The sequence below is a fragment of the Pteropus medius genome, unplaced genomic scaffold, assembly GCF_902729225.1.
Source record: "Pteropus medius unplaced genomic scaffold, Ma_sr-lr_union100, whole genome shotgun sequence".
In the NCBI taxonomy this organism is placed as follows: Eukaryota; Metazoa; Chordata; class Mammalia; order Chiroptera; family Pteropodidae; genus Pteropus; species Pteropus medius.
Window position 1 is genome coordinate 10375345 of NW_024350319.1, and position 24389 is coordinate 10399733.

The 24389-nt window shown below is 38.7% G+C and overlaps 1 protein-coding gene across 3 annotated transcripts in view; it reads left to right on the plus strand.

The window, feature by feature from the left end:
* Positions 1-24389, plus strand: part of AK5 (adenylate kinase 5) — a 195426-nt gene that overhangs the window by 118105 nt on the left and 52932 nt on the right. For all 3 annotated transcript variants that reach the window (XM_039838642.1, XM_039838640.1, XM_039838641.1), the window contains exon 9: positions 20092-20134. In XM_039838642.1, coding sequence (XP_039694576.1) covers positions 20092-20134 — 43 coding nt within the window. The remainder of the gene's footprint in view (positions 1-20091; positions 20135-24389) is intronic.

Here is a 24389-nt window from a genome sequence, read left to right on the forward strand (position 1 = left end):
CAAAGCCCAGAACTAGAAGTACATTCGACTTCTATAAAAGTTTAACTTGGTCTTTTAAGCCACACTTCTCTTGCTCAGGCCCGCTACCACATCTGGAAGTGTTCTTTCCCTTCTAATAAAACTTGTCTTTTCTACTGTAAAAATAAATAAATAAAATAAATAAATAAATTAAAAAATAAAATTTAGCTCTTTGTCACAAATATGAACTAGCTCTTTATTAAAAAGAATATTTGATCCTAACAATCCTGCAAGGATCACTTCAAATCCTTCTTCTTTCCTGAGATCTTCTCTAATAATTAAACATTCATTTCTTGCCTGCCCTGCCAAACACCTAAAGCACCTGAGGTTTATATCCTAAGTCTTGGCACTCAGTTATACTTCATTTTGTACTTCAGTATATATTGACTCATATTGCTCCCTGATTATCTCCTTCTTGCATCCATTATGAGAAACAGGATGGACTATGGAACCAGGTAGACCTGGTTCAAATGCAGTGCCACCTTTATTGCAAGTGACTTAACCTCTTCAAACCTGAGTTTCTTCATCTGTAAAAGTACACATGATACCTTGCAAGCTATTTGGATTAAAAGAGAATTTTTGTAAAAGCACCTGGAACAGTAGACCATCCAGTAAATATTTTTCCCTCTTTCTTTCCTTCTCCAGAGAGGAAGACCCTGTCATGTACTTCTTTTGTGTCCACCACACTGTGACAGAGACACTGTCAAGATTAAAATAGACTTACTAAATAAAATCATAATGCCTCAGTCCCCAGCCAGAACAGATAACAGCATTTACTTGAGGGGGAAGGTATTTCAACTGAATTTCCATAGCAATATTCAGCTTCTAAATCAAGAAATATTATATTTAGCCAAAACACGTGTTAGCTTGTATTTGTAAAGCTGATTTAAAATAGTGTCATCCCAAAGCAGTATATTTGAGTAACACAGCACTGATCATAATTGGGGGACTTGTCAAGTCATAGCGGATACACTGAGTCCTGTTCTGCTGGGTAAGCCAGGTTTCTGTGGCAAGTCCTACAAAGACTGGTTGAAGCTGGGAAGCTGGAGTAGCCAAATTTACCTCTCAGCACATGTAGTTGGTGGTGAAAACTTATAGTGGCCTATTGGAAAAATGAAAATAGGGATGTTGGAGAGGGACTGAAGTCAGAAAGATGTAAGTCTAGCTCACCCCAAACACTAAGAAAAAAACAGCTGCTGCAGGTTCAGGAAGGCAGCCCTTCTTGACTGTCTCCATTGGCCATGGGCAGTCTAGAGCTAATTGATTCTGTAAGAAATAAGTCCTATTTTGAAACCTCATAAATTAATAAGAATACATTTTTACCATTCATGACTGCAAAGTCAGGTATATCCTTCATATTTTCAGTGTAGATATTATATATTAAACAGCTGCATTACAAACAGAAAAGGACAGGAACCATATGATTTCACTCATATGTGGGCTATAAAACAGAAAGCAACAAACAAACAAAACAAACTCATAGACACAGACAAAAGAGGAGAAGGGGGGTGGGGGGAAGATGAAAAGGGTAAAGGGGGCCAAATATATGGTGATGAAAGGAGACTAGACTTTGGGTGATGAGCACACACTGCAAAATACAGATGATGTATTGTAGAATTGTACACTTGAAACTTGTACATATTAACCAATGTCACCCCAATAATTTTAATTTAATTAAAAAACAGAGACATTATATCACTTAGGTTACCATTTTGAGCCGAGAGTTTGATATATTGCCACACTCTGAAGACATAAAAGTAAATGCCTCATCGTTATGCACATCTGGCCTTCCCTGTCACAGGACTGTAGGAGAGATCTTTGCAGAAGGAAATAAAAACTGAAAGAATTCTTTATTTCAAAGCAATAAGATATACTCCAGGGGTAAAACATATAAAGGACTGATCAGTAGAGACTGTTTGCTTTTCTCCTTTCAAAAAATCTATTATCCTTGTTAGACAGCCTTTATAATTAATTTCATGGGCTCCTGTGACATCTTATTAACTGAAATAACCTTGAATGCCCTGTCATTTTGAAGGCAAAATGAAAATATTTGTGATAACAGAATAGTAGTACTGCCTTGTAAAGGGAAGGAAAGAGAATTCATGTGTGACCTGTCATCTGATGTGCCTTGGAACCGTAAGACAGGAAACTGTTGTTAATGGGAAACCAAATAACCTTCTGAGATTATTATGTATTTACAGAAGCAACAGTGGGAAGAGTGCACAAAAACCTGAAAACCTAATCTAAAAGCAAACACAGGCTTACAAACACTTAAATGCAAGTTGGCAGAAGAGGACGTGATGAGGTTGCCCTTTGCTCCTTAGAGTCCGTTGCCAAGGTGCTGAGTTACCATAGTCCACCTACTGATGAATTATCTTTCTCTTCCTGTGAAGTTTCAGGTCACAGTCTAATTCATATTTTTATTGGGGCTGGTGATTGTAGCTAGAGCAACTGCAGACCCCCAGGCTTAGAGTCCTGGATGGGTTTGAGTTCCAGTTCTGCCACTTTGTCACATCACTTACTTCCCTGAGCTTCAGTGTCCAAATCTATAAAATGAAGAAAATAATGTGAAGGTTAAAGAACTGAGTCCTATCAAGGCATTCTATCAAATGTAAAAGCACTATGCATATAGTTATACAAAGTCTTAATGTGACAATTATTTACAATAAGTTTCTTATACCTTCTTTTCAATGTAGGTAGAAAATAAAGAACAGCTTTGCCACTTAGAATCTTTAAAAGAGCCATCTTTGAAACACATTAAATAATAGCACAGAAAGGAAGAAAATAGTGAAAATAAGAAATTTACTTGGGATTGCAGTATCATCCTGAAAGCTTTGAACAGACTTTCCTTACTTTTACCAGTGCAGGTTCCTATTTCTGTTATAGCACTTGTCTCGTGGATCACGGCTATTCGTGTCCATGTCATTCTCCCCAGAGATTGTATCTAGGGAGATTATTTCTAGGGAGACACCAATGTATACTTCACTATAATTCCTCAATTCCTTGCATAATGCTTGACAAAGTATGGGAAGGCAATTCTCTTTTTTTAAATTTATTTCTATTATAGTGACATTAATTAATGAAATCTAGTAAGTTTCAGGTATACAATTCAACAATAAGGCATATATACATATATATATATGTATATGTGTGTGTGCGTGTGTATATATATATATATATATTTGTATATTGCATTGTGTGTTCACTGCCCATAGTTAGATTTCTTTCTCTCACCACAAGAAATATTTTCTCCGTAAGCAAAATGAAGATGAATCCGAAAGGGAAGGACAGAAAGAAATCTAACATTCTGTAAACTATAAGTGGAGAATAAGGAATAAAACAAATTTATATGGCAATGATGAAAAAAAAAATTTTAATTTATATGTTTTCAATGGAGGGTAGCTAGGATGTTAAGGAACCCCAAAACGAACATACAAGAAGTGGTTGAAGGATCTGGAAATATCTAAGTACGTTTTTTTGACCAGGCTCTTGCTAACCTGTTCACACCATGGTTGGTGGGGTTTGTGGTCTTGTTCGCATCTCTGTTCCCAATGCCTTTTGCACAGCACCTGACTCATTCTCAGTAGTTAACTGTTCAGTGAGGCAATTCTATTCTTTAAGGGACTGTATCATTTTAGAAGAGGCAATTAGACTTCTTTGTTACTGTGTAAGAAAGAATTGGGCTCTGAAGATGGAAATTACAAAGAGATGGAATTCAGATCAATATATAAGGAGATGCCTAAATAGTGTTATTCGGTTGACTACCTCATTGAAAATATTCAAAATCTAAAGGGATATTTTTAAAAATCATTGATTTCTGGGGGTGAAAAAATTATATGTTAATATTAGCATTTTAACATAAGGTCTTTTCCATTTCTGAGTCTAAACGTTTAATGAGGGCTAACGTCTGTGTGTGTGTATGTGTGAGAGACCAGCTCCTACTACCATTATCTAAATGTCACCCCACTGTCCTGCTTTAGTTCCTGAAATCTTATCCCTGGGCAATGCTAGGAAATGATATTGTGTCACTAGAAGGTCTCTCTCAATTTTTCATCATTAACTTATATCATTTAACCAAGTGGAACTAATGCAGCTAAATAAAATTCCGATCATCTTAGAGCATTGTTAATTGTACTATCTTTTTAAGATTAAATTCAGACCAATAAAAATCATTGTACTATCAAATATCAACAATCATAGGCTATGGGCTGTGAACACACAATGCAATATATATATATACCTTACGGTTGAATTGTACACCTGAAACTTTTGGATTTTGTTAACCAATGTCACCATACTAAAAAATAAATAAATAAAAAATAAATAAATAAATAAATAGAATATATATTCCCAGGAAAAAAACATAGGAGTTTTTCATTTTTTTTTTTTTCCAAAGGTAACCCTGTTAGGAATAGAAACATTCATTGTTGGCCATTGCCCCTGAAGTAAGAATGAATTTCCTATCATCCAGCAGAGGTGGTGATATACAGGAGAATACAGTGTTTAAAACCATGGGCTGGAGTTCAGACTGCCTTCATTTTAGTTCCAGTTCTGCCAGTTACTGATTGTGTGGCCTTAAACTTCTCTTTGCCAAAGTTTCCTCACTTGCAAAACAGGAGTTTCTTGAGGACTAAATGAGATAACATACACAATATACTTAGAACAATAATAGCAGCTAAAATATATTAAGTACCTACCCTAAATCAGGCACAACACTAAGCATTATTCAATTATCTTGACAACCCTACCTCTAGCCGCAAATATCAACTGAGACTTAGAGATCTTAAGCAACTTGACTCAGGTCACACAGCTAGAGCGGCAGAGCTGTAACACAGCTCGCCTCTATCCAGTGTCCAAAACCATTACCTGTGTTTCTAACCTCTACATCCTCCTTCCTGACGAAGTTGCTTTCTGGCTTTGAATTTATGAGATATCTTTAGAATGAGAACTTGGAGTAAGACTGATAATTAAAATAGCTAAAATTTCTTGACTGCCTTCTATGTTTCACGCACTATTCGAAGCACTTTACATGCTTTAAGCCTCGCCATAACCTTATGAGGTTTTGTTATTATTCCCATTCTACAGATGGAGAACTGAGAGGTAAAGTAACATGCCCAGGATTCAAAACCAGGCAGTCTGACATCACTGAGACTAAGTTTTAACCACCACACTACCGTTTCACTTCAGGATAGCCTTCGGTGAGGCAGGGGACTCTGGAAAACCAGGAAACCACATTGATGTCCAGGTTCCAAAGAAAGACAGGGTGTTGAGGTGAAGAGGAATCAGTGACAGTCGGAGCTCACTTACCTCTTCGATAATTTTGCTAGAACTTCCCACGAGGTCAGGAGCACGGATGGGCCCAGAGAGGAGCAAATGAGATGGACTTTTTAGGCACGCCATGTGGTGTTTGGTATGGGGCTTTTTGTTTGCTTGTCTTTAATTTAGAAGCTCGATGACTCATAAAGAACATACTTGGTTCTACAAAGTAAATGCAACAACATTCCTTTTAAAACCACTTTGCTTTTTTAATTAGTCTTGTCTGGGGGAAACCAGCAGAGAACACAACCTAAAACTTGCAGTTTTTTACTGTATATTCATAACCTTGAAGTAAATCCAGAGTCAACAGCTTTTATTAACTGCCTATCCTGTTCCAGGAGCTCTCATGATCTACTTTAATCCTCACCACAACCCTGGAAGGAAAGTATCATTATCCCCAAGGTCATACAACTAATAATATCTTCACTCCAAGTTCCTTTTTTTAATAAGCCACGTTGCTGCTCCAGAATCTATAATAATGACCCCCTGAAAATCTCTCCTTTCCCCTCAAAAACGGAAAAGCCAGCTTTTTATTTTTATCCTCATATTTGCAATCATGGGAGTTAATCTCACAGGCTTATAAAATGAATGAGCCATATAAACAGATGTTGAAGATTGTCAGTAATGTCAAGTTTGTGATCGCTTCTCTTTCGATACATAATATGCTTCCATTTCCTTGTTATTTTCTTAAATTTGATAATTTCTTATTTGTAAAAGCAAAAATACATGCTATGGAAAATTTGGAAAATTATAAGAGTAAAGAAAAAAATTAATATTAACATTTTAGAGTATGTCCTTGATTGGTAGATATTTAATAATGTTATAATCAAATCTTTCATTTAATAATATAGAATTTCCCATGTCATTGAATAACATGGATTTTCGACTGTGCAGGGGGCTGGCACTCTTAACCCCTGTGTTGTTCAGGGATCAGCTGTAATGCTACCCTGGCATATCACTGTACATAAACTTTGCCCAAACCTCTGATTATTACCCTAGGAGAAATTCTTAATACTGGGATTACTGAGCCAGAAGGTATAAAGGGTAATACTGCAATATTTCTATTGCTTTATAATCAGATATACTTCAATAATAAAGCAAGGATTATTGATGGGACAAAGGGATTCTAAAGAGGAAGGTTTTTAGATAAAGCTGTTCTAAATTGTTTGAATAAGAGATGTCAAACTGGGTCCCATTTAATCCCACATGACTCAGATGCAGAGCATACATTAAATGCTGAAGTATCTGCAGTCCATTGATCAGTATACTAGTCCTCCAAAATACCAGTCACCCATGTGGCCAGGCCAGGTCAAGCCCCTAGGATATGCAGTAGAAGCACTCTCAGGTTTTACTTGGGAACAAGTCAAGTCCACAATCAGTCCTTTACTTCACAGCAGTTACTGAGTGTCTTTGGGCCAGGCTGTGCGCTGGTATTTCCACACCTTCTTCCTTTCTCCAGAAACAGTATTATTCAAAACATCCAGGATTTCTTGTGATTTCCAAACAAACAGGCTTTCCTGAATACTTACAGCCACTTCCCAGAACATCTCCATTAATCTTCTCATGTTCCACTTGACCTCCCTATTATCTGTGGAGAAAAACATGTTTTTACAAGAATAAAAGGAATTTGTAGAAGCAAAACTAGGAAACAAAAATAGAGTTTTAAAAGATATATGAGACAGACCAAAAGCTATAGCGAGTGAATGATATAACAAACACCATTTACCCACTTTCTAGCTTAAGAAATAAAACATTGCAAGAAATTAAGGTCCTCTTGTGTACCCTCCTCCAGTGACATACCCCTGCCCCTCTCCAGAGGTGTCCACTCTTCAAAATTCAGTATTTATCAATCTACTTTATATGCAGCTATGTTGCTAGAATGTAGGTTCTAGGAAAGCTGGCACTTTGCTTTGTTTTCTGCTATATCACCAGTACCTGAAACAGCATCAGCCCATGGTAGGAATTCAATAAATATTGATTGTATGTAAGATAAATCATGTATTCCTAAGTAAAGTAAGGGTTTTTTTGTGTGTGTTTTCATTCCCCGTATTGTACATATCCTTTTCAGTCTATGCTGACCATGTAACTCTGCTTCATTCATTTTCTCCATATAGCATTGCATTGGAAGACGGTCACACAATTTAGTTATTTTATTCTAATAATGAGCATTTAGGTTGTTTTCAGTTTTTAATATTATAAATTTGGTGCAATGAACTTCCTGGTATTATCGCTTTATTCATTTGTGTACAGTTTGTTTATAACAAATAGCAGGGGAGAAAGTGGAAAGGGACTAGCCTTGGCTCTGCTAAATCTCTTCCTCTTCTAAATCTCTCCTGGAGTGAATGGGAAGTTGAGAAATCAGCTCAGCCCTCTGGGCGTTGGCTTCCTCACAAGTAAAATGAGGGGAGCTGGCCAGCCAGTCTCTCAATGTGTTTGTGCATCACGCTGATTGCGAACTTAATTATATACATTTCCAAATTGTTCTCACTAAACTGATACTTTTAAATATTTAAATATAATAATTATATATCAAAGGTAATTTAATTTATGCAGTTCTGTCACTTCGCACAATTCGCTCAGTTAAAAATTGTGTAAGTACAGTTATACTATATTTGAAATACATGTATCTACTCTAAAATAGAAACATTTTTAGCAACAATGGTACAGTAGTTAGGTAAGGACCATAGACTACCTCCATGTAACATTTCTGTATTTTTCTAAATCAGTTTGGTTCCAAGGCCCTAACTTGTACGTAATGGAAGCGTCATTCTTAGTCATGATTTAGGGATCCCTTTCTTCCTCTCCTCCAGGATCTTACTAGAATATGGGGAGACTTATCTGGTCTAAAAAATATGAGGAAGAGGCTTCTAGTCTTAGCAATTTAAGGTCAACATGAGATGCTTATTGTTCAAGCCTATGTGATCCACTCAAAAGTGAGCCTCTCTGTTCACATCCATAGTGCTATGACCACAGCCAGACCACAGGGGCAGTTGAGACCCCAGCCATCCACCTGCCAAATTCGCCAGAGGTCCTGGCATTTCCTAGAACTGTAGCATTATTCTCTGTGCCTTAAAAATAATGAAATAGGCTTTGTTGAAAATATTCTAGAGATAGGCTAAGAAGATCATTGAAAACTTGAACCCTGCTTTAATGGAGGAAAGTGGTTTGTATCAATCCTGTATAAACCAGAACCTCTACAATGCATAGTTATCTTAAAATGTCTTCTCTTGACTGGTTTAATTGTGTCCCTGCTGCCTTATTTGCAATTTAGCATCAAATCCTTTTTTTAATGGCATGCAAAGAATCCAGATCCTAATGGGATTATCATAAACATAGATTATCGTAAACATAGAATTAATAAAGCATTTCAAATAAGTTAATGGAGAATATTGGAGAGAGTAATTTCTTCCCTCTTAATGTTTGAGGGATGCCCAAACATTAAGACTTGCCTGCCTTCTGAACAATTGAGAAATATCCCAAACACTCCCTCTACCCTTCTGGGGGAAGTGAGTAAGGGGCAGAGTTCAGCCGTTAGTCTGATAATAAGTGAGGTTCACATTGATTTAGTGCTTTACAGTTTTTGTACATCACCTCATCTGAGTCAGGAGAATGTCAATATATCAATTCAACAACTACATAGCAAACATCTACTAAATGTCAGGCAGGATGCTGGCACTATTCTGAGGTTATAAAACTTAATGAAGATTCAGTTAGTCCTGGCCTTCAAAGATCTCAGTCTCTGGGAAAAGACAAGCATGTTAAAAAATTATACCCTCACTAGGTGGGTGTCTTAGTTAAGATTCCTCTGTTTGAAAGTCACAAAAACCTGTTTAAGCTGCTTCCTCAAAAAGATCAATGTGCTATAAATCTTGGGAGACCTCTCACAAAGCCAAGGAAGAGTGCACCTGAGCATTAGCAATACTGCAGAACTAGGTGCTGAAAGGCCATTAAGAATTTCCTTCCCTTGTAAGTCTGCACTGCTCTATGCATTACCTTAATTTTCGATCTTTGCAGACCTATTTTTTCTGCTAGTAAATGTGTCTACCAACTGGTTGAGCCAACAGAAAGTCCAGTCTCTCTCAGCGTAAATTCCTAGGGAAGGGTGTTAATTGTCCAAGCATGGTTCAGGTGCACTCTTGATCCAAGCACCAATGGCCAAGTCATATTTTAGGCAGAGGAAGGGTGACGGGCATAGTCTAGTAGATGTCCACTATGTTGAGAAATTATGGAAGTGCTATGGGTTAATGAGGAGGGCACCACTTGCTCCATCCTCTATGTTCAAGGCACTGTGGAAGATGAAAAAAATTAATAAAATACACAACTAACTCTAGTATAAGACAGAGTATGATGTGGTATTCACTATCACATACTCAGATACAACATGCTCCATGAGCACATTGGAGAGGGAAATTAATTCCAATGTGAGATAGGAGAGTGACTCTTGAATTAAGTCTTAAAATGGGTCTTTTAGTAAGAAGAGTTGTAGGTAGCGAGGCGGGTCATTCTAAGAAAAAATAATAAGCAGAATACAGAGATTGGAAATGTAGCGCATATAAAGAGAGAGCCAGCGAACTTGTAGACTCAATGACATGGATGAGCCTAAAGGGATGAGCTGGCCCACGTCCAGGGCGTTAAGGGTGCACTGGAAATTCCTTGTCAGCTTTGGAGCAAGGAAACATCATCAGACCTGCATTTTAGAAATATAGTTTTGCCTCCTATGTGGAGAATGGACTAAGTGGAGAGACTAGTCGCAGTGAGGCTGATCAGGTGGATATTTTAATAATTTAGGCAAGAAGAGATGATAGGAAATGGACTCGAGCAGAAGCAGAGGGATTAGTGAGAGGAAAGAAATGTAGGCGGTCAAGGGAGAGTGGTCTGCAGGACTTTTCGGCCAGGTTCCAGGATTAAATTGTGAAAATTGACTCTGGGAGCTCTTTGCCAAGAAGTGGGTGTTAATGTTGTGGTGTGCTCCTGGAAAAAGGGGGCCCCCTCATCCTTTTGTTTCTCTGTTCTCCTGCTCTGCACACTATGGTATTTCAGTGTTGTTGACTGGCTGGCAGGTCTGATCTTGATGAAATTTCCAAACTCTCTCTCTCCAGGACATTTTTTCTCATTCATGAAAGCGAAGTGCTGCCACTTCACGGTCCTGTGGAGAGAGAATACTGATATCAGTCCAGGAAAAAAAACCAACCTTTTAAAAAAAGCTCACTGCACCTTTGAGTAGATGAAAAATGTATATCTGCAATTCATTGAAGGCAGTGAGTATTCTGTTCTTGAGTTGCCGTGGCAACTGCTCAATTAAGTGAAAAAAAATGAAGAAACAAATGTACTATTATAGTTGCTCTTCAGCTTAACATTCTTTAAAAAAAGAAAAAGAAAAGAAAAAAGAAAGTCACGTTTGGTGAGTTACTTTCCCCAAGGCTTTTCTAAGACTGCATTTCAAACAGCATGTCCTGTTCTCCCACTCCTAGCTTGAGCTAAATGCCAGGCTTGTTGTCATCTGTGGAACACATGAGCCTCAGATTTCACCTCAGAGCTTCTGTGGTAACTTTTGTTTACGTCCAATTCCATCAAAGTGCGGTTGGATAGATTTCTATTTTCAAGGCGGTAGAGTGGAACCTATATTGGAAGAATAGGTGGGAATAGTGGATTTCAGCAGTGTATTTGACACCAACTTATGACCTTAAATAAGAGTTGTGAGTTTTCTGAAAACATGGAGAATAACTCCTGCCTTAATATACTGATAAAAGATATAATAATAACACCTTATATTTGTACAACAATTTTCTGTTTATAAAATGCTTTTGATCGTTTTATTTCCTCTTAGCCACCAGCCTCTGGGGTGGTCACTGTTCTCCACACATTAAACATAAAAAGAAAGATACCTCCAATCCATGCTCTGCACAGAATCTAGAGTGATCTTTATAAAAAAAAACAGAATGGATCAAGTTACTTTCCAGCTTACAGCCCCCAATGCCTTTCTCCCCATTGCTCCTGGGATAAACCATGACCCTTATTGGGGTCCCAAAGCCCTGCAGAGTGCCTCAGCACACCATCCTCCTGGCTGTCTGCACGCAGCCTCGCTGACCTGCCTCCAGCTTCTCTAGGGTGCATGCTGCTTCTCCTTTGGGCCTTTGCATCAGCTGAGGGCTCTTCCTGGGACACATTTGTATTCCCTTACCCACCATTTCCCTCTTGGCCAACTTTTAACCTACTCCCCAACCCCAATGCACATCAGAGCTCTTATCTCTTATTTTAATTTTCCTAGAACCCTTTATTTTATATACATCCATAGTTAATATACATCTGCTTATATTATTATCCAGTTAATATCAGTCTCCCCAACTGGATAGGAAGCCCATAAGCACAGGTACCATGTCTGGTTGCTTCCCTGTCCGAGGCCCTGAGTGTTGCATGAAGGCCTCGCTGACATTATCAAGAACACGTCCAGTTTGGGCTCAAATCCAGGTTCCTAAGGGTCCAGTGCCTTTCCTAGCAGCCAGCACTGCATTTCAGGTGTTAGAAACGGGAATACTCTCCATTGTACAAAACACTACACAAATATAAGACATCGAAGTCTAAAGAGCATACAGTGGGTTCCGTGGGACCAGATTAATTTAGAGGTGGGCTTGTGTGGACATGTAACGAATAATAACTGCCCCAGAATGTGTGCTAACATACTTCCATGTAGAAAAGCATGTCAGTTTCCTCATTCATTCATTCCTCACTTCTTCATTTGTTCATAGATAGGGAAAAGCTCATTGAGTCTTTGCAGTTCAGTCTCCTGGTTTTAGGTATCAGCCTCTCAAATGCCAGAGGGGTGACGTCACATTGGACGGTGACATCACTCCCCTGGTCTTCAGTTTCCTTTCTTGTCAAGTAGAAGCTTCTTCTCCTTTGCAACGTTTCTTGAACGCAGTCACAGTGTGAGTATTCCTCCGTCCGCTCAGTGGATCTGTGCGCAGGGCCTGCTGCTCAGTGGTGAGAAGCATCAGAGCAGGGAAAACTCTTTGGGAAGCCCAAGGCTGACAACTTAAGCATGTTTTTGTGAAGCTAACGTTCAAAAGTAAACAGTGTTTTCAGCATAAAATAATTATTTTGTGGACCACCTAGTTCTCATTCATATGGCAAGTTCTTTTTTTAATTGAGATATAATTGACATATAACATTATATTAGTTTCCAGTGTACAACATAATGATTTGATATTTGTATATGTTGCGAAATGATCACCATAATAACATCCATTATCACACAGTTACAGTTTTTTTTTGTGATGAGGACTTTCGAGATTTACTCTCTAAGCAACTTTCAAATAATACAGTACAGTATTGTTAACTGTAGTCATCATGCTATATATCCCTGGGACTTATTTATCTTGTAACTGGAAGTTTATACCTTCACCAATTTCATATAGTAATTTCCTACCCAAATAAATACTAATGTGTCAGACTCACGGCAGAATTTCTCCATATTTATTCCACTTCAGGGTTTTTACTTCTTTAGTTCTAGCACATATGCTGAAAAGATATGAAGAGAAGGATTGATGAGGATTGTTTCTGGCCTTTAGAACATCCCCATTGTCATTTAAAGTATCATATCTTACAACTTCAGGGGAAAGAGACCGCTCTGAGCTCTTAAGATGTGTCTAAGATGCCCAGTCCTGCCCATCTCCCAAAGTAGAGCAGTTTCATAACAGTAAGCACACCCTGCGTGTATACCTGCCCTTTCTCTTCAGACCTCTTCTGATCCTTGAAATAGTATCACCGTGTAAGTAGGAAAGGAATGGTGATTCCTATATTACGAATCAGGGAAAGAGGCAGAGAGGAGGGCCAGTGCATTGGGATCGAGTCAGAGCAGGGCTAGAGGACCAGCCCAAGGCCATGTGTATAGCAAGCACCAGGGCAGCTGGGGTGGTATCTGACTGACATCATGCAAGTAGCGTTTGCAAGAGCCATGAAACTCTCTTTGCTTCCACCACCCCCATACTCTATTTTCTATTCTGAATATTTAAGTGGTGGGGAGGTGGGGCGGGGAGAATTGATGAAACTTCACCCGAAGGCAGGCCACTGCTAGGCCATGTAGTGCCTTTGTGCAAATTAGAAAAAGAAAACTGTCTAGGCACGCACAGGTGGGAGAGTAGATTCAGTTCCCACTTAGCCTCCCAGCCAAGATCCGCAGCTAGCGCACAACTGCAGGACGGCACCGGCAGCCATGCCGCAGAGACAGGCCACCTCCAGCTTCTGGCCACAGGGAGGGGCTGCCTTCTCTCGGTGGCAGGCTTCAGCCCTACATTTTGAACGCCCCAGCTTTTAAGGGTCAACTTCTTTTATAGGTTTCTTTTCTGAGCTGTTTTTTTTTTTTTCCTCTTTGTGGTAGTTGTTTCTTTTCTCTGTACAGCATTCTATATAAGAGACTTTGAGGAACAGGAAAGAGCAGGCCAGCTTCCTTGGCTCCTGCATCTGTTTTTTGGTAGTGGGTTGAATGTGTGCTTTTCTAATAATGATGTCATCATGCCTTTTAAATATTCCTCAAATACTCTTCGCCAAAGGTTTTTCAAAAGTAGTGAAATATTTCTTTTTTACCTCCTGTGGAACTTTGCACTAAGATTTTAAAATCAAGTGGAGATGTGAAGGCTGGCCTTTGAGTACAACATATTCCAGGAAGCACACAGCTAGGTCCCTCTTGAAACCAACCTGTTAGCTGTCTTCTACATGATCGCGGGGAAATTATAACCACGACAGCACTGACCTTTATTGCACCAGCATATTGGAGTGTTTAGAGACATAAACTCTGTAACTGGAGTAGTCTGGAGGTTCATTCATCTGTGAACTATCAAACAAACTTGCAGATCTTAAAGTCTCTCCCCCAAAGATTGTCAATGCAAAGAAGTATCACCACACAGGGTAGCATTAAGTAAACAACCCACAATAAATTAAATTGATAATAATGAAGATAAAGTGATCATAGCTTATAGGGAAAAAGTAAGAAGAGCAGCAACAAAGCATCCTTTCTGAAAACGGCGATTGCGAGTTTAAGCACGTGCCCACACTCTGTAGGAGTACGGAACATTGCCAGGCTTTGTATAGCAGCCGGAAGGAGAGGCAGAATGTAAACAAACTCAGGGTAAAGGAGAAGGCATTCCAGACTGGGCAAACATAATACGCAGGGCTCCAGAAGCCAAATTAAGCAGGTCAAGTTCTGAGAAAATTAATAGATTCATTTATCTCGTGTAGAGTTTATCTTAACGAGCTTGGGCAAAACAGCATGAACTTTATACAAGTTGTAGCTAGCAACTGTAGATAGCAACTGCTCAGCAATCTCCTCCTGAGACCTTTCTGCGACTTGCAGACTCTAATTAAAGCCCCATTACTTCAGTTTACAGAGAGAGAACACTTCTTTTGTCCTGCATGTTTGATTCACAATTCCAACCTGAGTGTCATCTTTAGTTCCTCTTTTGCTCTATGTCCCACAGCCACTGACTAACCCTCTCCCATTCCTCACTCAGCCTTACCCTCTAGAACCTCAGAGAATTGAACACAGACATTTAAGAGGGGGAATGATGAAAGCAATCAAAGTAGAGATAGGTCAAAGCTAGACTGTAGACTTAGGCATGCCCTTGGAAAACTGTTTATGACTGTCATAGTGACAAGCAAGAAGTGCTTCAGACTGCAGAGAAAGCACTGGGGTACACCCATGGTGAGTAGAGAACAAGGAAAGGAACAGAAATCGAGGAGGAGTTGTCAAAGAATCCTCATAGCCCTCTACTTGCTCCCTTCATTTAGGCCTACCTTCTCCAATCTTCTTTTTCAAAGAAAAATGGTGGGACAAAGGAGGACTCCTCTGGGAGATATTTTTCTCCTTGAAAAACGCATGAACACGCATATAGTATGCTTTATTCTATTATTTAACTGATTTTCTCTTTTGCTGAGAGTGTCTCATAGCACCTAACAAAAGTGCTGGAGACAGGCTAACATGCTCTGTAGTTTCCAATGGTTGGAGCTAAACTTTGCCATTTTATCTCTATTTTACAAGGAATCGAAAACAAAGAGCTGAAGGCCAAATAACATTCGATGGTGAGACTCTAGTCAGATGTGACTTTATGGCCAGCATTAACTTTAAACCAGACAAAATCAGAGTGGGAATTTTGTTGTTTCCTTACACCATCAGCCTGACGAAGCCCTGCTTAACAATGGTGGTACTCTGGCATGAAAGGACGAGATCGAAGTGTTTCTCATTTGCTCTTCTAGCAGAGAGGTGAAAACAGGAAGTTATAGAAAGGCATCCAGAAAAACACTTTTCTTTAAAATTTACTAGCAATACCAACACTTCAATTCCCATACTTTTGTATATATAAATTATATATATATAATTTATACATAAATTTATTCTGTATATATATATATAGAATAAAAATACCATTCCTCCCAGAGAACTAGATCTGTAAACCACTATTTAAAACAGTTCATGTAGAGAACCTACAATTTAATAAGACTAGAAATAGGTTAGGCCAGCATCCCCTATATTTTTTCATCCCTGTTTACTCAATAATACAAGTACTTCCACAGCAAGCAGACCTCTAATTGTATATATTTTAGTGAAAGAGAAATGGGACTTGCTGTAAAATAAATTCTTGGGTGTAACTAAATTGCATATTACTTCCCATACTCTTTTTTTTTTTCCAAATTGCCCATTACTTTAAATGAAAACATGCTTTAGCAAAGAACTGTAAACACTGAGAACATTTCTCAAGGACCAGTCTTCCTTCTTCCTGCTGATAAAATATAGCTATGTTTCTGTTTTCCAATAGTCTCCCACTGAAAATCTAAGAAATTTCAAAACTTCATTCATAGCTTACCCGTAAAACTTGAGAATTTCATTTTCAAATCACCATGATCCAGCTTCAGTCCCTCTTAGCAAATGAATCTATCTTTGTTTCTATTCATATGACACCGTGAACATTCACTACCCCTGTGTCATGTGGTCACTCACAGCACTCTGTTCTCCTGCACCTCATGGTGATAATAGGAGTTCTGATCCTAAAGAAAAACACATACACACACCGATTAGCTGCTCTTCTTACAAATAACACCAGAATCCCGGCTTGCAAAAGCAGTTTCTTGCCTACACATCCACACAGGGAAATAAAGTTGAATGCAAGTTGTTTTGGCTCTAATTATGACTCTGGCTTGACTGGAGAATGAGGGATAGAAATCAGAACAAATCTGTAGCCCAAAAGTAGTTGCCCCATAAAGCCACACATCCTATTCTTGAGGTTCTAAATGTGTCACTTCGACAGGATTCTAGATATTTTCGCATCAATTTCCAACATGTTATCATATACATGGAGCATAAAAAGATGCGCCAACTTGATTTTGCTTTTTCTTAGTGGTTTTGCTGCTAATTTTCCCACCTTCACTAGTATTAATCATATCATTGCCGGCTGTGTCTTGGCTCCATGTTTGTGAGTCATAAGTGGCACTTACATAAAATCTATGCCTATATTTGTACTATCTCTCTGTGTCAGTTTGTTCAGATTTTGGGGCTTCATGCCGCCCCAAACCTAGTTTAAAATTATCTATGTCTCATTGCACCCACAAAGCCTAACCACACAATTCAGATTCACAGGTGACAAAGAGTTGACTGGGTGGAGTGGAAACACAGTAAAGGCTGTGACACAAAGAAGCACAGGCACACAGGGTGGCACTTGGTAGTCAGTGGGCTATGTTTTCTCAAAGTACACCTCACTGAAGATGCAGCTATAATGCAACTGAATATAAACACTTTATCAGATATTTCTCAATTAAGCCTATATAACATTTTGCTCTGTATATAATCGACAGTCTGAAATTAATGGCTTTCATGCAGAATACACCTAGCATTTGAAAAGAGACAAGATTTAGAACCTCCAGGGACTTGTATCACATCTTTTTCAACAAAATCAAAAGTCTTTGCCTTTCATTAGTTGTCATTGTTGTTGTTGCATGGCTGTGTGTGTGTGTGTGTGTGTGTGTAAGATGCCAGAATAATTTATGTACAAAAGATTTACATTGGAATCATGAGGTTTATTTTGAGTATTACTGAAAAATACCACCCATCAGTCAAACATCCCATTCACCTGGGCTTTCATTTCAGTGAACACGGTGTGCCACATTCCTGGTGAAGAGCTAATGACAGTTGCATCTATGCTCCAGAAACCTGTTCACTATCAATGTATTCATAGAAATAAAGCTGGGATTCATTTAAAGTTTGGGGCATACAGAATAGAAGGTTGCGAATAAGAGCTATAGCTGAAAACAGATAAGACTCATACAGCCAAATAGAGGTCAGACAGGCCCTTTTATAACATGGTGCATTGTTTCATGAATTAAAATTAATCCCAGTTGAATTCCCAAAATATGATAGCCAGGTAGAAGAAAGATCTGACACTGTTTTGTTTGCAAGGTGGGTGTCAGTCTGATCATTCAACAATAATATTAAAAATTGAGGTAAAAGACTCAATGGTTTCCTCTTAACATTACCTGGGTATATTTAATAGCTGTTTGACAAACAATGAGCAGAGTCTGATTAAACAATTCTTTTCCAGAAAGTCTACGGAGACTCTTTCTATGTACCTGCATTTTAGGTAAACATTATAATTGCTGCATATAGGTCCCTGTCTCAGGTGGGCTTCTCTAGAAGCAGAGCCTGACATGGGGATTCTTTGCAAGTGTGTTATTGGAGAATGCCCTTACGAGATGTAGATAGATGCAGGATAGGGCAGAGGTAGGAGCTGAGCAAGGATGTAGTCCCAGCTCGTCAGCCTGATGTGGTCGGCCTGATCTCTAGGGGACCACTGAAGCACAACTTATACTAGAGTCATCCAAGCTTGAGGGAGGGGCCAGACTGCTGTGAGCCCCTAGCAGCAGCTGGGGGATGGGCGCACTGGCGGGGTGAGCAGGGGAAGTAAGCTGACATGACTAAATCTCTAGGAGCCATGCTACATGATAGGCGATGTGGTTCTCACTCCAACCCTGACCTCACTGAGGATATGATGGATGACATGGCCATGGGCCCCCCATGTGACCTCTCTTAACCATCTTTTCCTCAACTGTAAAATGGGAGAGGGGGACAGTAGGATTGGATTACATGATCCCTATTCTCCCTGCTCCAAAATGCAATGATTTCAACAGGGAAGGGGAGTGGGGAAGCTCACTGAGGAATAATTGAAGTCTTTTCTATTCATGTAAGGGAGTTAATTAATGTAGGTATGTGCCTAAATGCCCACTCCATTAGATACTCTTCTCTCACCCGGAATAACTCTGGGTACACTGGCAAATCTAAGAAGACAAGCAGTAAGGGTGACCTGAAGGCATATGTTCTAAAAACGAATGACAAGGCTCTGTTTTCAAACCAAGTGCTTTCAAGCCAGTTTACCTCAAGGGACCTTAATGCAACCAGGCAACCTCGTTTAACTGAGTCCTACATCAAAGGGAGTTAGAGGCCAGAGGCTGGAGTAAAGCGTTAGACAGAGGCTGTCCCTGCAAAATGACACAACCTCTGTGGAGAACAATTTAGCAAAATCTATCAAAATTATAAATACATTTACTCTTTGACTTCACAGCCCCTCCCTGGGGATTTATCCTCAGGTGTATGTGTACGAAATGATATTTATATAAGTTTATTCATTATGCTACTTTTTCAGAAATGGTCTCAGATTAGAAACAAATTAATGGTCTGTCTATAACGGACTGTTTAAAAACAATAGCAACAACTATGGTACCATCTTCCACACGGAATACTGTATAACCAAGAACATTCTGTGTTGATATGGAAAGTTCTCCAGGAAATACTAATAAATTAAAAAAGCAAGGGGAAGAACAGTATAGATTAATCTGTAATTATAAACACATAGATGTGTAAGTATGCTTTCAGTGTACAAAATGGTGGTAATAAGATTATATATTTATATTCAACTGTATCCATGAATATCTGGAAGTCAGTTTTTACATATCTGGAAAGATACAAAAAAAAATTATGAGTGGTTACCTATAAGGGATGAGGAAGTGAGAAAATGGGATAGATAGAGACACAGAAGGGATTGAAAATTCTCACCAAATGCCTTTTCATAAATTTTTTCTGCATTTTTTTCCCGATCACCATAGCTTCTTCTATAAGAAAAATGGAGCAGTCATTTGCTTAAAAAATAAAATGAAAAATTTAAAGGCAGGCATAAATCAAAGCTGATTGTTTCAACCTCCCTTACTTTGTGCTTTAGTTTCCAGTGATTGGCAAACTATGGCCAGTGGTTAATAGTTGCACAAAGACCATATGGCTCACAATGCTGAGAATATTTACTATCTGGCCCTTTACAGAAGGCTTGCCAAGTCCAGCTTTAAACTACAGAGTCATTTGTAAAACAGCTGTGAGTATACCTATCAGTGAGCTTCAGGTACTGATGGGTTTTGTCTTCTTGAAATCAACTTTTCTGACCACAGATAGTTTATGCACCAGGAAAATGAGGCAGAATATTTTACCAGTTAAGAAGAGCATGAACTCTGGGGACAGGCAGCCTGGGTTTAAATCTGGGCTTGTCCCTCACTACTATGTGACCTTGTGCAACTTCCTCAACTCTCAGTTTCTTCATCTATAGAAGGTGGATCATGCTAGGGCCTCCTTCACAGAGGCATTTGGAAGGTTAAGTATGCTGATGTTGGCAAGAAGTTTAACACAATACCTGTTAGTGTAATTATCTAATATTTTGACTTTTTTATAAACAGGGTGATGACCAGTTAAACGTATTTGGAGAGGACACCACGGGAGGTGAGCTTCCTTTCCTGAGCAGATCAAAGTTGTCATTTTAGTGGCTTTGAGCATGTCTTTTTTATCAAACATTGATGAAGAGATAATATACTAGCAATAGCATGTACTTTTTCCTTAGCCAGAGAACATGATTGAGATGAGAACTTTTTGATCTCTTTCCTCTTGGTCCATGTAAAGAAACAAAAGGATGCCTAAGAGATGTGTTTCCACACTTCCCAGAGAATATGACCCATGAGATACTCAGTGAAAACAGGATACTCTGGTAAAATATGTTTGGGAAACGCTTAACACTCAATTGCCTTTGGAAGAGTCACATATATAATAGCACAACAAGGTCCCCCACAAGTCCTGTAGTAAAGAGAGCTAGCTAGCTAACTTGAATAAAACATTCTTCGAATTTCCTGGAACACAGTCTTTTTCCTGTATAGTAATAGTATACCAGTGGGACGCAACCTAAGAAACAACCAAATTATACCGCTTTATAAATTTTGTCATGTTAAAAGTCTTGCAAAAAAAATTTAAATCCAACCATAATTAGCTACACGTGGAACTGAAAATAGATAAAATTATGTGGATTTGAAATTGTTCAAGAAAGATAAGGTTCATGTTTGCCCCAGATAAAATGCCTTCTAACATTTCCACTGTAATAAATGTTGTTATAATGGAAATATGTTTATATTGACTGTGAACACATACATGCAAATGATTCGGCTTTCTAAACAACCCTAGCTCTAATCCTGCACTGATCCATGAACATGAGGTAGTAGATAAAGTGCCATTTGATGACAATGGCAATAGTAGTATGTGAAAATCTCAGTCACCAAATGACATTATGGTGATTCATGGGGAAAGGCACATAAACATGAGCTAAGTGCAAATAATCAATTGAGTTCCAACTAGATAAGGATTGATTGATTGCCTAATAAAGTTTCTTTTCTTCCTGGTTATAAAATTAACACATATTCATTGTGGAGATTTTTTTAAGTAGGAAATAAGAGTAATCTAAAACCTTATGATGTGTAAATAATCATAGTTAACATTCTAGTATATTTTACTTCAGTGTGATGTCTATATTCCTATTTTCACATAGCTGAGAATACGTGTGTATATGCAAACATATCTCCAATTTTTGTACATATCATAAGCATGTTTCCATGCATTAAAAACTCTCTTTAACCTTAATTTATAATGACTACATTGCATGAATATACTATCATTAATTTTTTAAAAATAACTTTTTAAAAACTTGAATAAGATACAATTATACAAAATAATAATAATAATAACCATAGCCACTTCCGAGATTGCAAACAGATTAAAAGTTGCTCAGCTTCATAAAAGTAAACTGAAAGTCCAGAGAACATGAGATGACCATCTGGTCCCACATGTTAAAAGCACAATGTATTTTCCTTCAATAGAAAGCTCCAGATAACATAGGAATTTTCCAGTTACCATGGGCTACTCTGTAGAGAGACTGAAGCATCACTTTAATTAAAAAGAACAAAAATAATTCATCCTTCGATATGAAAACCAAATCTGCCAAAGATCCCAAATTCACTTCTTTCCTCTGCTTCTAGCTCTTTCTCCCTGTCTCCTTCCCCTTCTATCCTTAACCCTATTCTTCATGTTTCATTCTCCCTCTCTCTCTCTCTCTCTCTCTCTCTCTCTCTCTCTCTCTCTCTCTCTCTCTCTCTCTCTCTCCCTCTCTGTCAGGCCTCCTTCCTTTTTGTCCCCTCCTTCCCTTCTCCCTCCCTCCCTCCCTCCCTCTCCTTCTCTCTCTGGTGAGTTGAGTCTTGCTCAACTAATAGAGGATTCCTGCAAAAAAAGGTAGCATTGTATATATAAATGAACCACTGCAATTCCACTAAAAAGTAATTGTCAGAAGAATGATCTAGCTTTCAAGAGTACTAATCATCTACATAAGATATGAGGTATAATTCAGAGTCCTATCAATTCATTTTAACTGTAAAATTTGCAATTTTGTCACCGAGACGGAAAATAAAAACCTCCCACTCTCTCATTCCACCTGTCATTTTAATCAACTCACACCCATAGGATAAGCAAAAGCAGGTGCTTCTTGAACCATGAAAAGAGCCCAGAGCTCCACCTAGACTAAGCACTCGGGGCTGACTCCATCCAGTCTTGCCTCACTCTTCAGGGCTTTTGCCGCTGAGAGGACTGCTCCAAGAACCTTCCCAACCCAGGATCTGGAATGCACACCCCAGGGGCCCAAGGTTCCAATGAAAAACACCAAATATCTTTGAACTTTTGTATCTTTATTTCAAAACTGCATGCAAAGTTTTCATGAAGTAAAAAATCACAGTATCCTACATTGTAATATATTACAGTCTATTCAATGTATCCTGCAGTTTGAAAAGTATCATCCTTAGCATAGGGGTTAACGAGAATAATAAAGTATTCAAAAATATCTTCAGTTACTGTATCTGCAGTCACATCTGCCCAGCTGAAAGAAGCATTCAGCCTCAGATGTTATTTTATTTGTCCAGCATGGTGCTCTAAAAACTTGGTTTTGAATGTTAACCCTTGTTGCCATAGTCCACAACACTCCACACCCCACCCCCCGCCCCCATCTTGCTGGTTTAGGATCTTTGCCTGGCTTTTGCCTAGGCACATCAAAGAAACCTTTCTGAAACTTCTTGTTTGTGGAATCGGCCTGCCAGTCCCACTGCTGCCCCCACGGGTGTTAGACTAAGCTGCTCAGAAATTAGCTAGTCTGAGGATGGACTTGAACATGGTGAGTTTCTCTCACTCTCCTAGGGCCGGCTTCTTAAGCGTTCACCATCATCATTTGGCCTCAGGATGGCCTCTAGGTTGGAGCAGGACCTCCCTAAGTGGCTTCTACAGATTCCCACTCTGAACTTCAGAGCATTCTAACAAGTCTCCAACAGTGTTCTTGGCTTGCCCAAAGACTCTTCCTCCAGGGCAGAAGTCTGACCCTTCCCTGGCACAGCTGAGTAGGCAGCCTGCTGACTCTTTTTGAGACAATCTGTTCAACTCTTGAGCACATGTAAAGTCGAATCTTCATAAATAAAGCCCTATGGCCTTAAAAAAAAACTATGATGAATTACTTGTCTATGCTCCTCTCTGAAACAGTCTTAGGTAGGACTGCTATTTCATCTGTCCTCGGGTCCTAACTCTAAACCTTTTTTTTTAGTTTGAGTCCCCACTGCTTCCAGAATCAAGCAGTAACCACTGTCATTTTCTGACTCCAGAGACCCCTTTTCTGACTCCAGAGACCCCAAGTTCACAAATCAAGTTTTTTCACTGTGGTTATCTTTTCAGGTAACCTCACTCTCACCCAAGATCTCTTGAAATTTTGGTTTATATTAAGAAGGTATCTTCAACGTACAACAATAATAGCATCATAATTGTGGCTAAGGGACAAAGGAGGCCATTTCCTCATAGGCCCTGTTCATTTGCAGGAAACCACAGAATCATAGGTATTTGAATTAAAAGAGACATTACAGATCATTGGGTCCAACACTTTTATTTGACAAATGGAGAAACTGAGGTCCAAGGAAAGGCAGTCACTTGCCTAGGTCAAGTCAGTTGGCAATAGGACCACAAAATGTAGCTCTTATCTACCCATCCCTCATGGCTACCTACTACACCACATGACAACTGAAAATCTTTTAGGCTCCACAAACTCTAGAGGGTTTCACATTTGGCCAAAGGTTCTAATCATTTCTTTGCCTTAATGCAGTGGTTCCCCAAAATCAATCTTCACCTGCCCCCTGCATGATTTTTACTTCATCTTTACACTATTTATTATACTGTATGTTATTTACTTGATATTTTTCTCTAAATTTATTCACTTTTATTATTATATACATTTTATTATTTATTTATTTATTTATTTATTTATTTATTTATTTATTTGATTTTTTTTCCTCTCCCCTCTCCCTCCTCTCCTCTGGTAACCACTAGTCCATTGTCCATGTTATATACATGTATTTTAAAAGCAAATTTTGTATACCTCAAATGGAAAATAGCATTATTTTCTATGAATAGGAACGATTTTTATAATATTGTCTTCCAGACTACCCACTTGGGTCTTAACACCTCTTTATTAAAAGAGAGATTGGTAAATGTTTAAAAATGTGAAATAACTTGAAACTGAGACACTTAGGAAAAATTTTAAATAATTTTTAAAAGTTATCTTTCTTTGTGATTCATGCTACTTAATGCCTTATCAGTTTTACCACCTAAAAGTGGCTGAAATGGCCATCGGTGC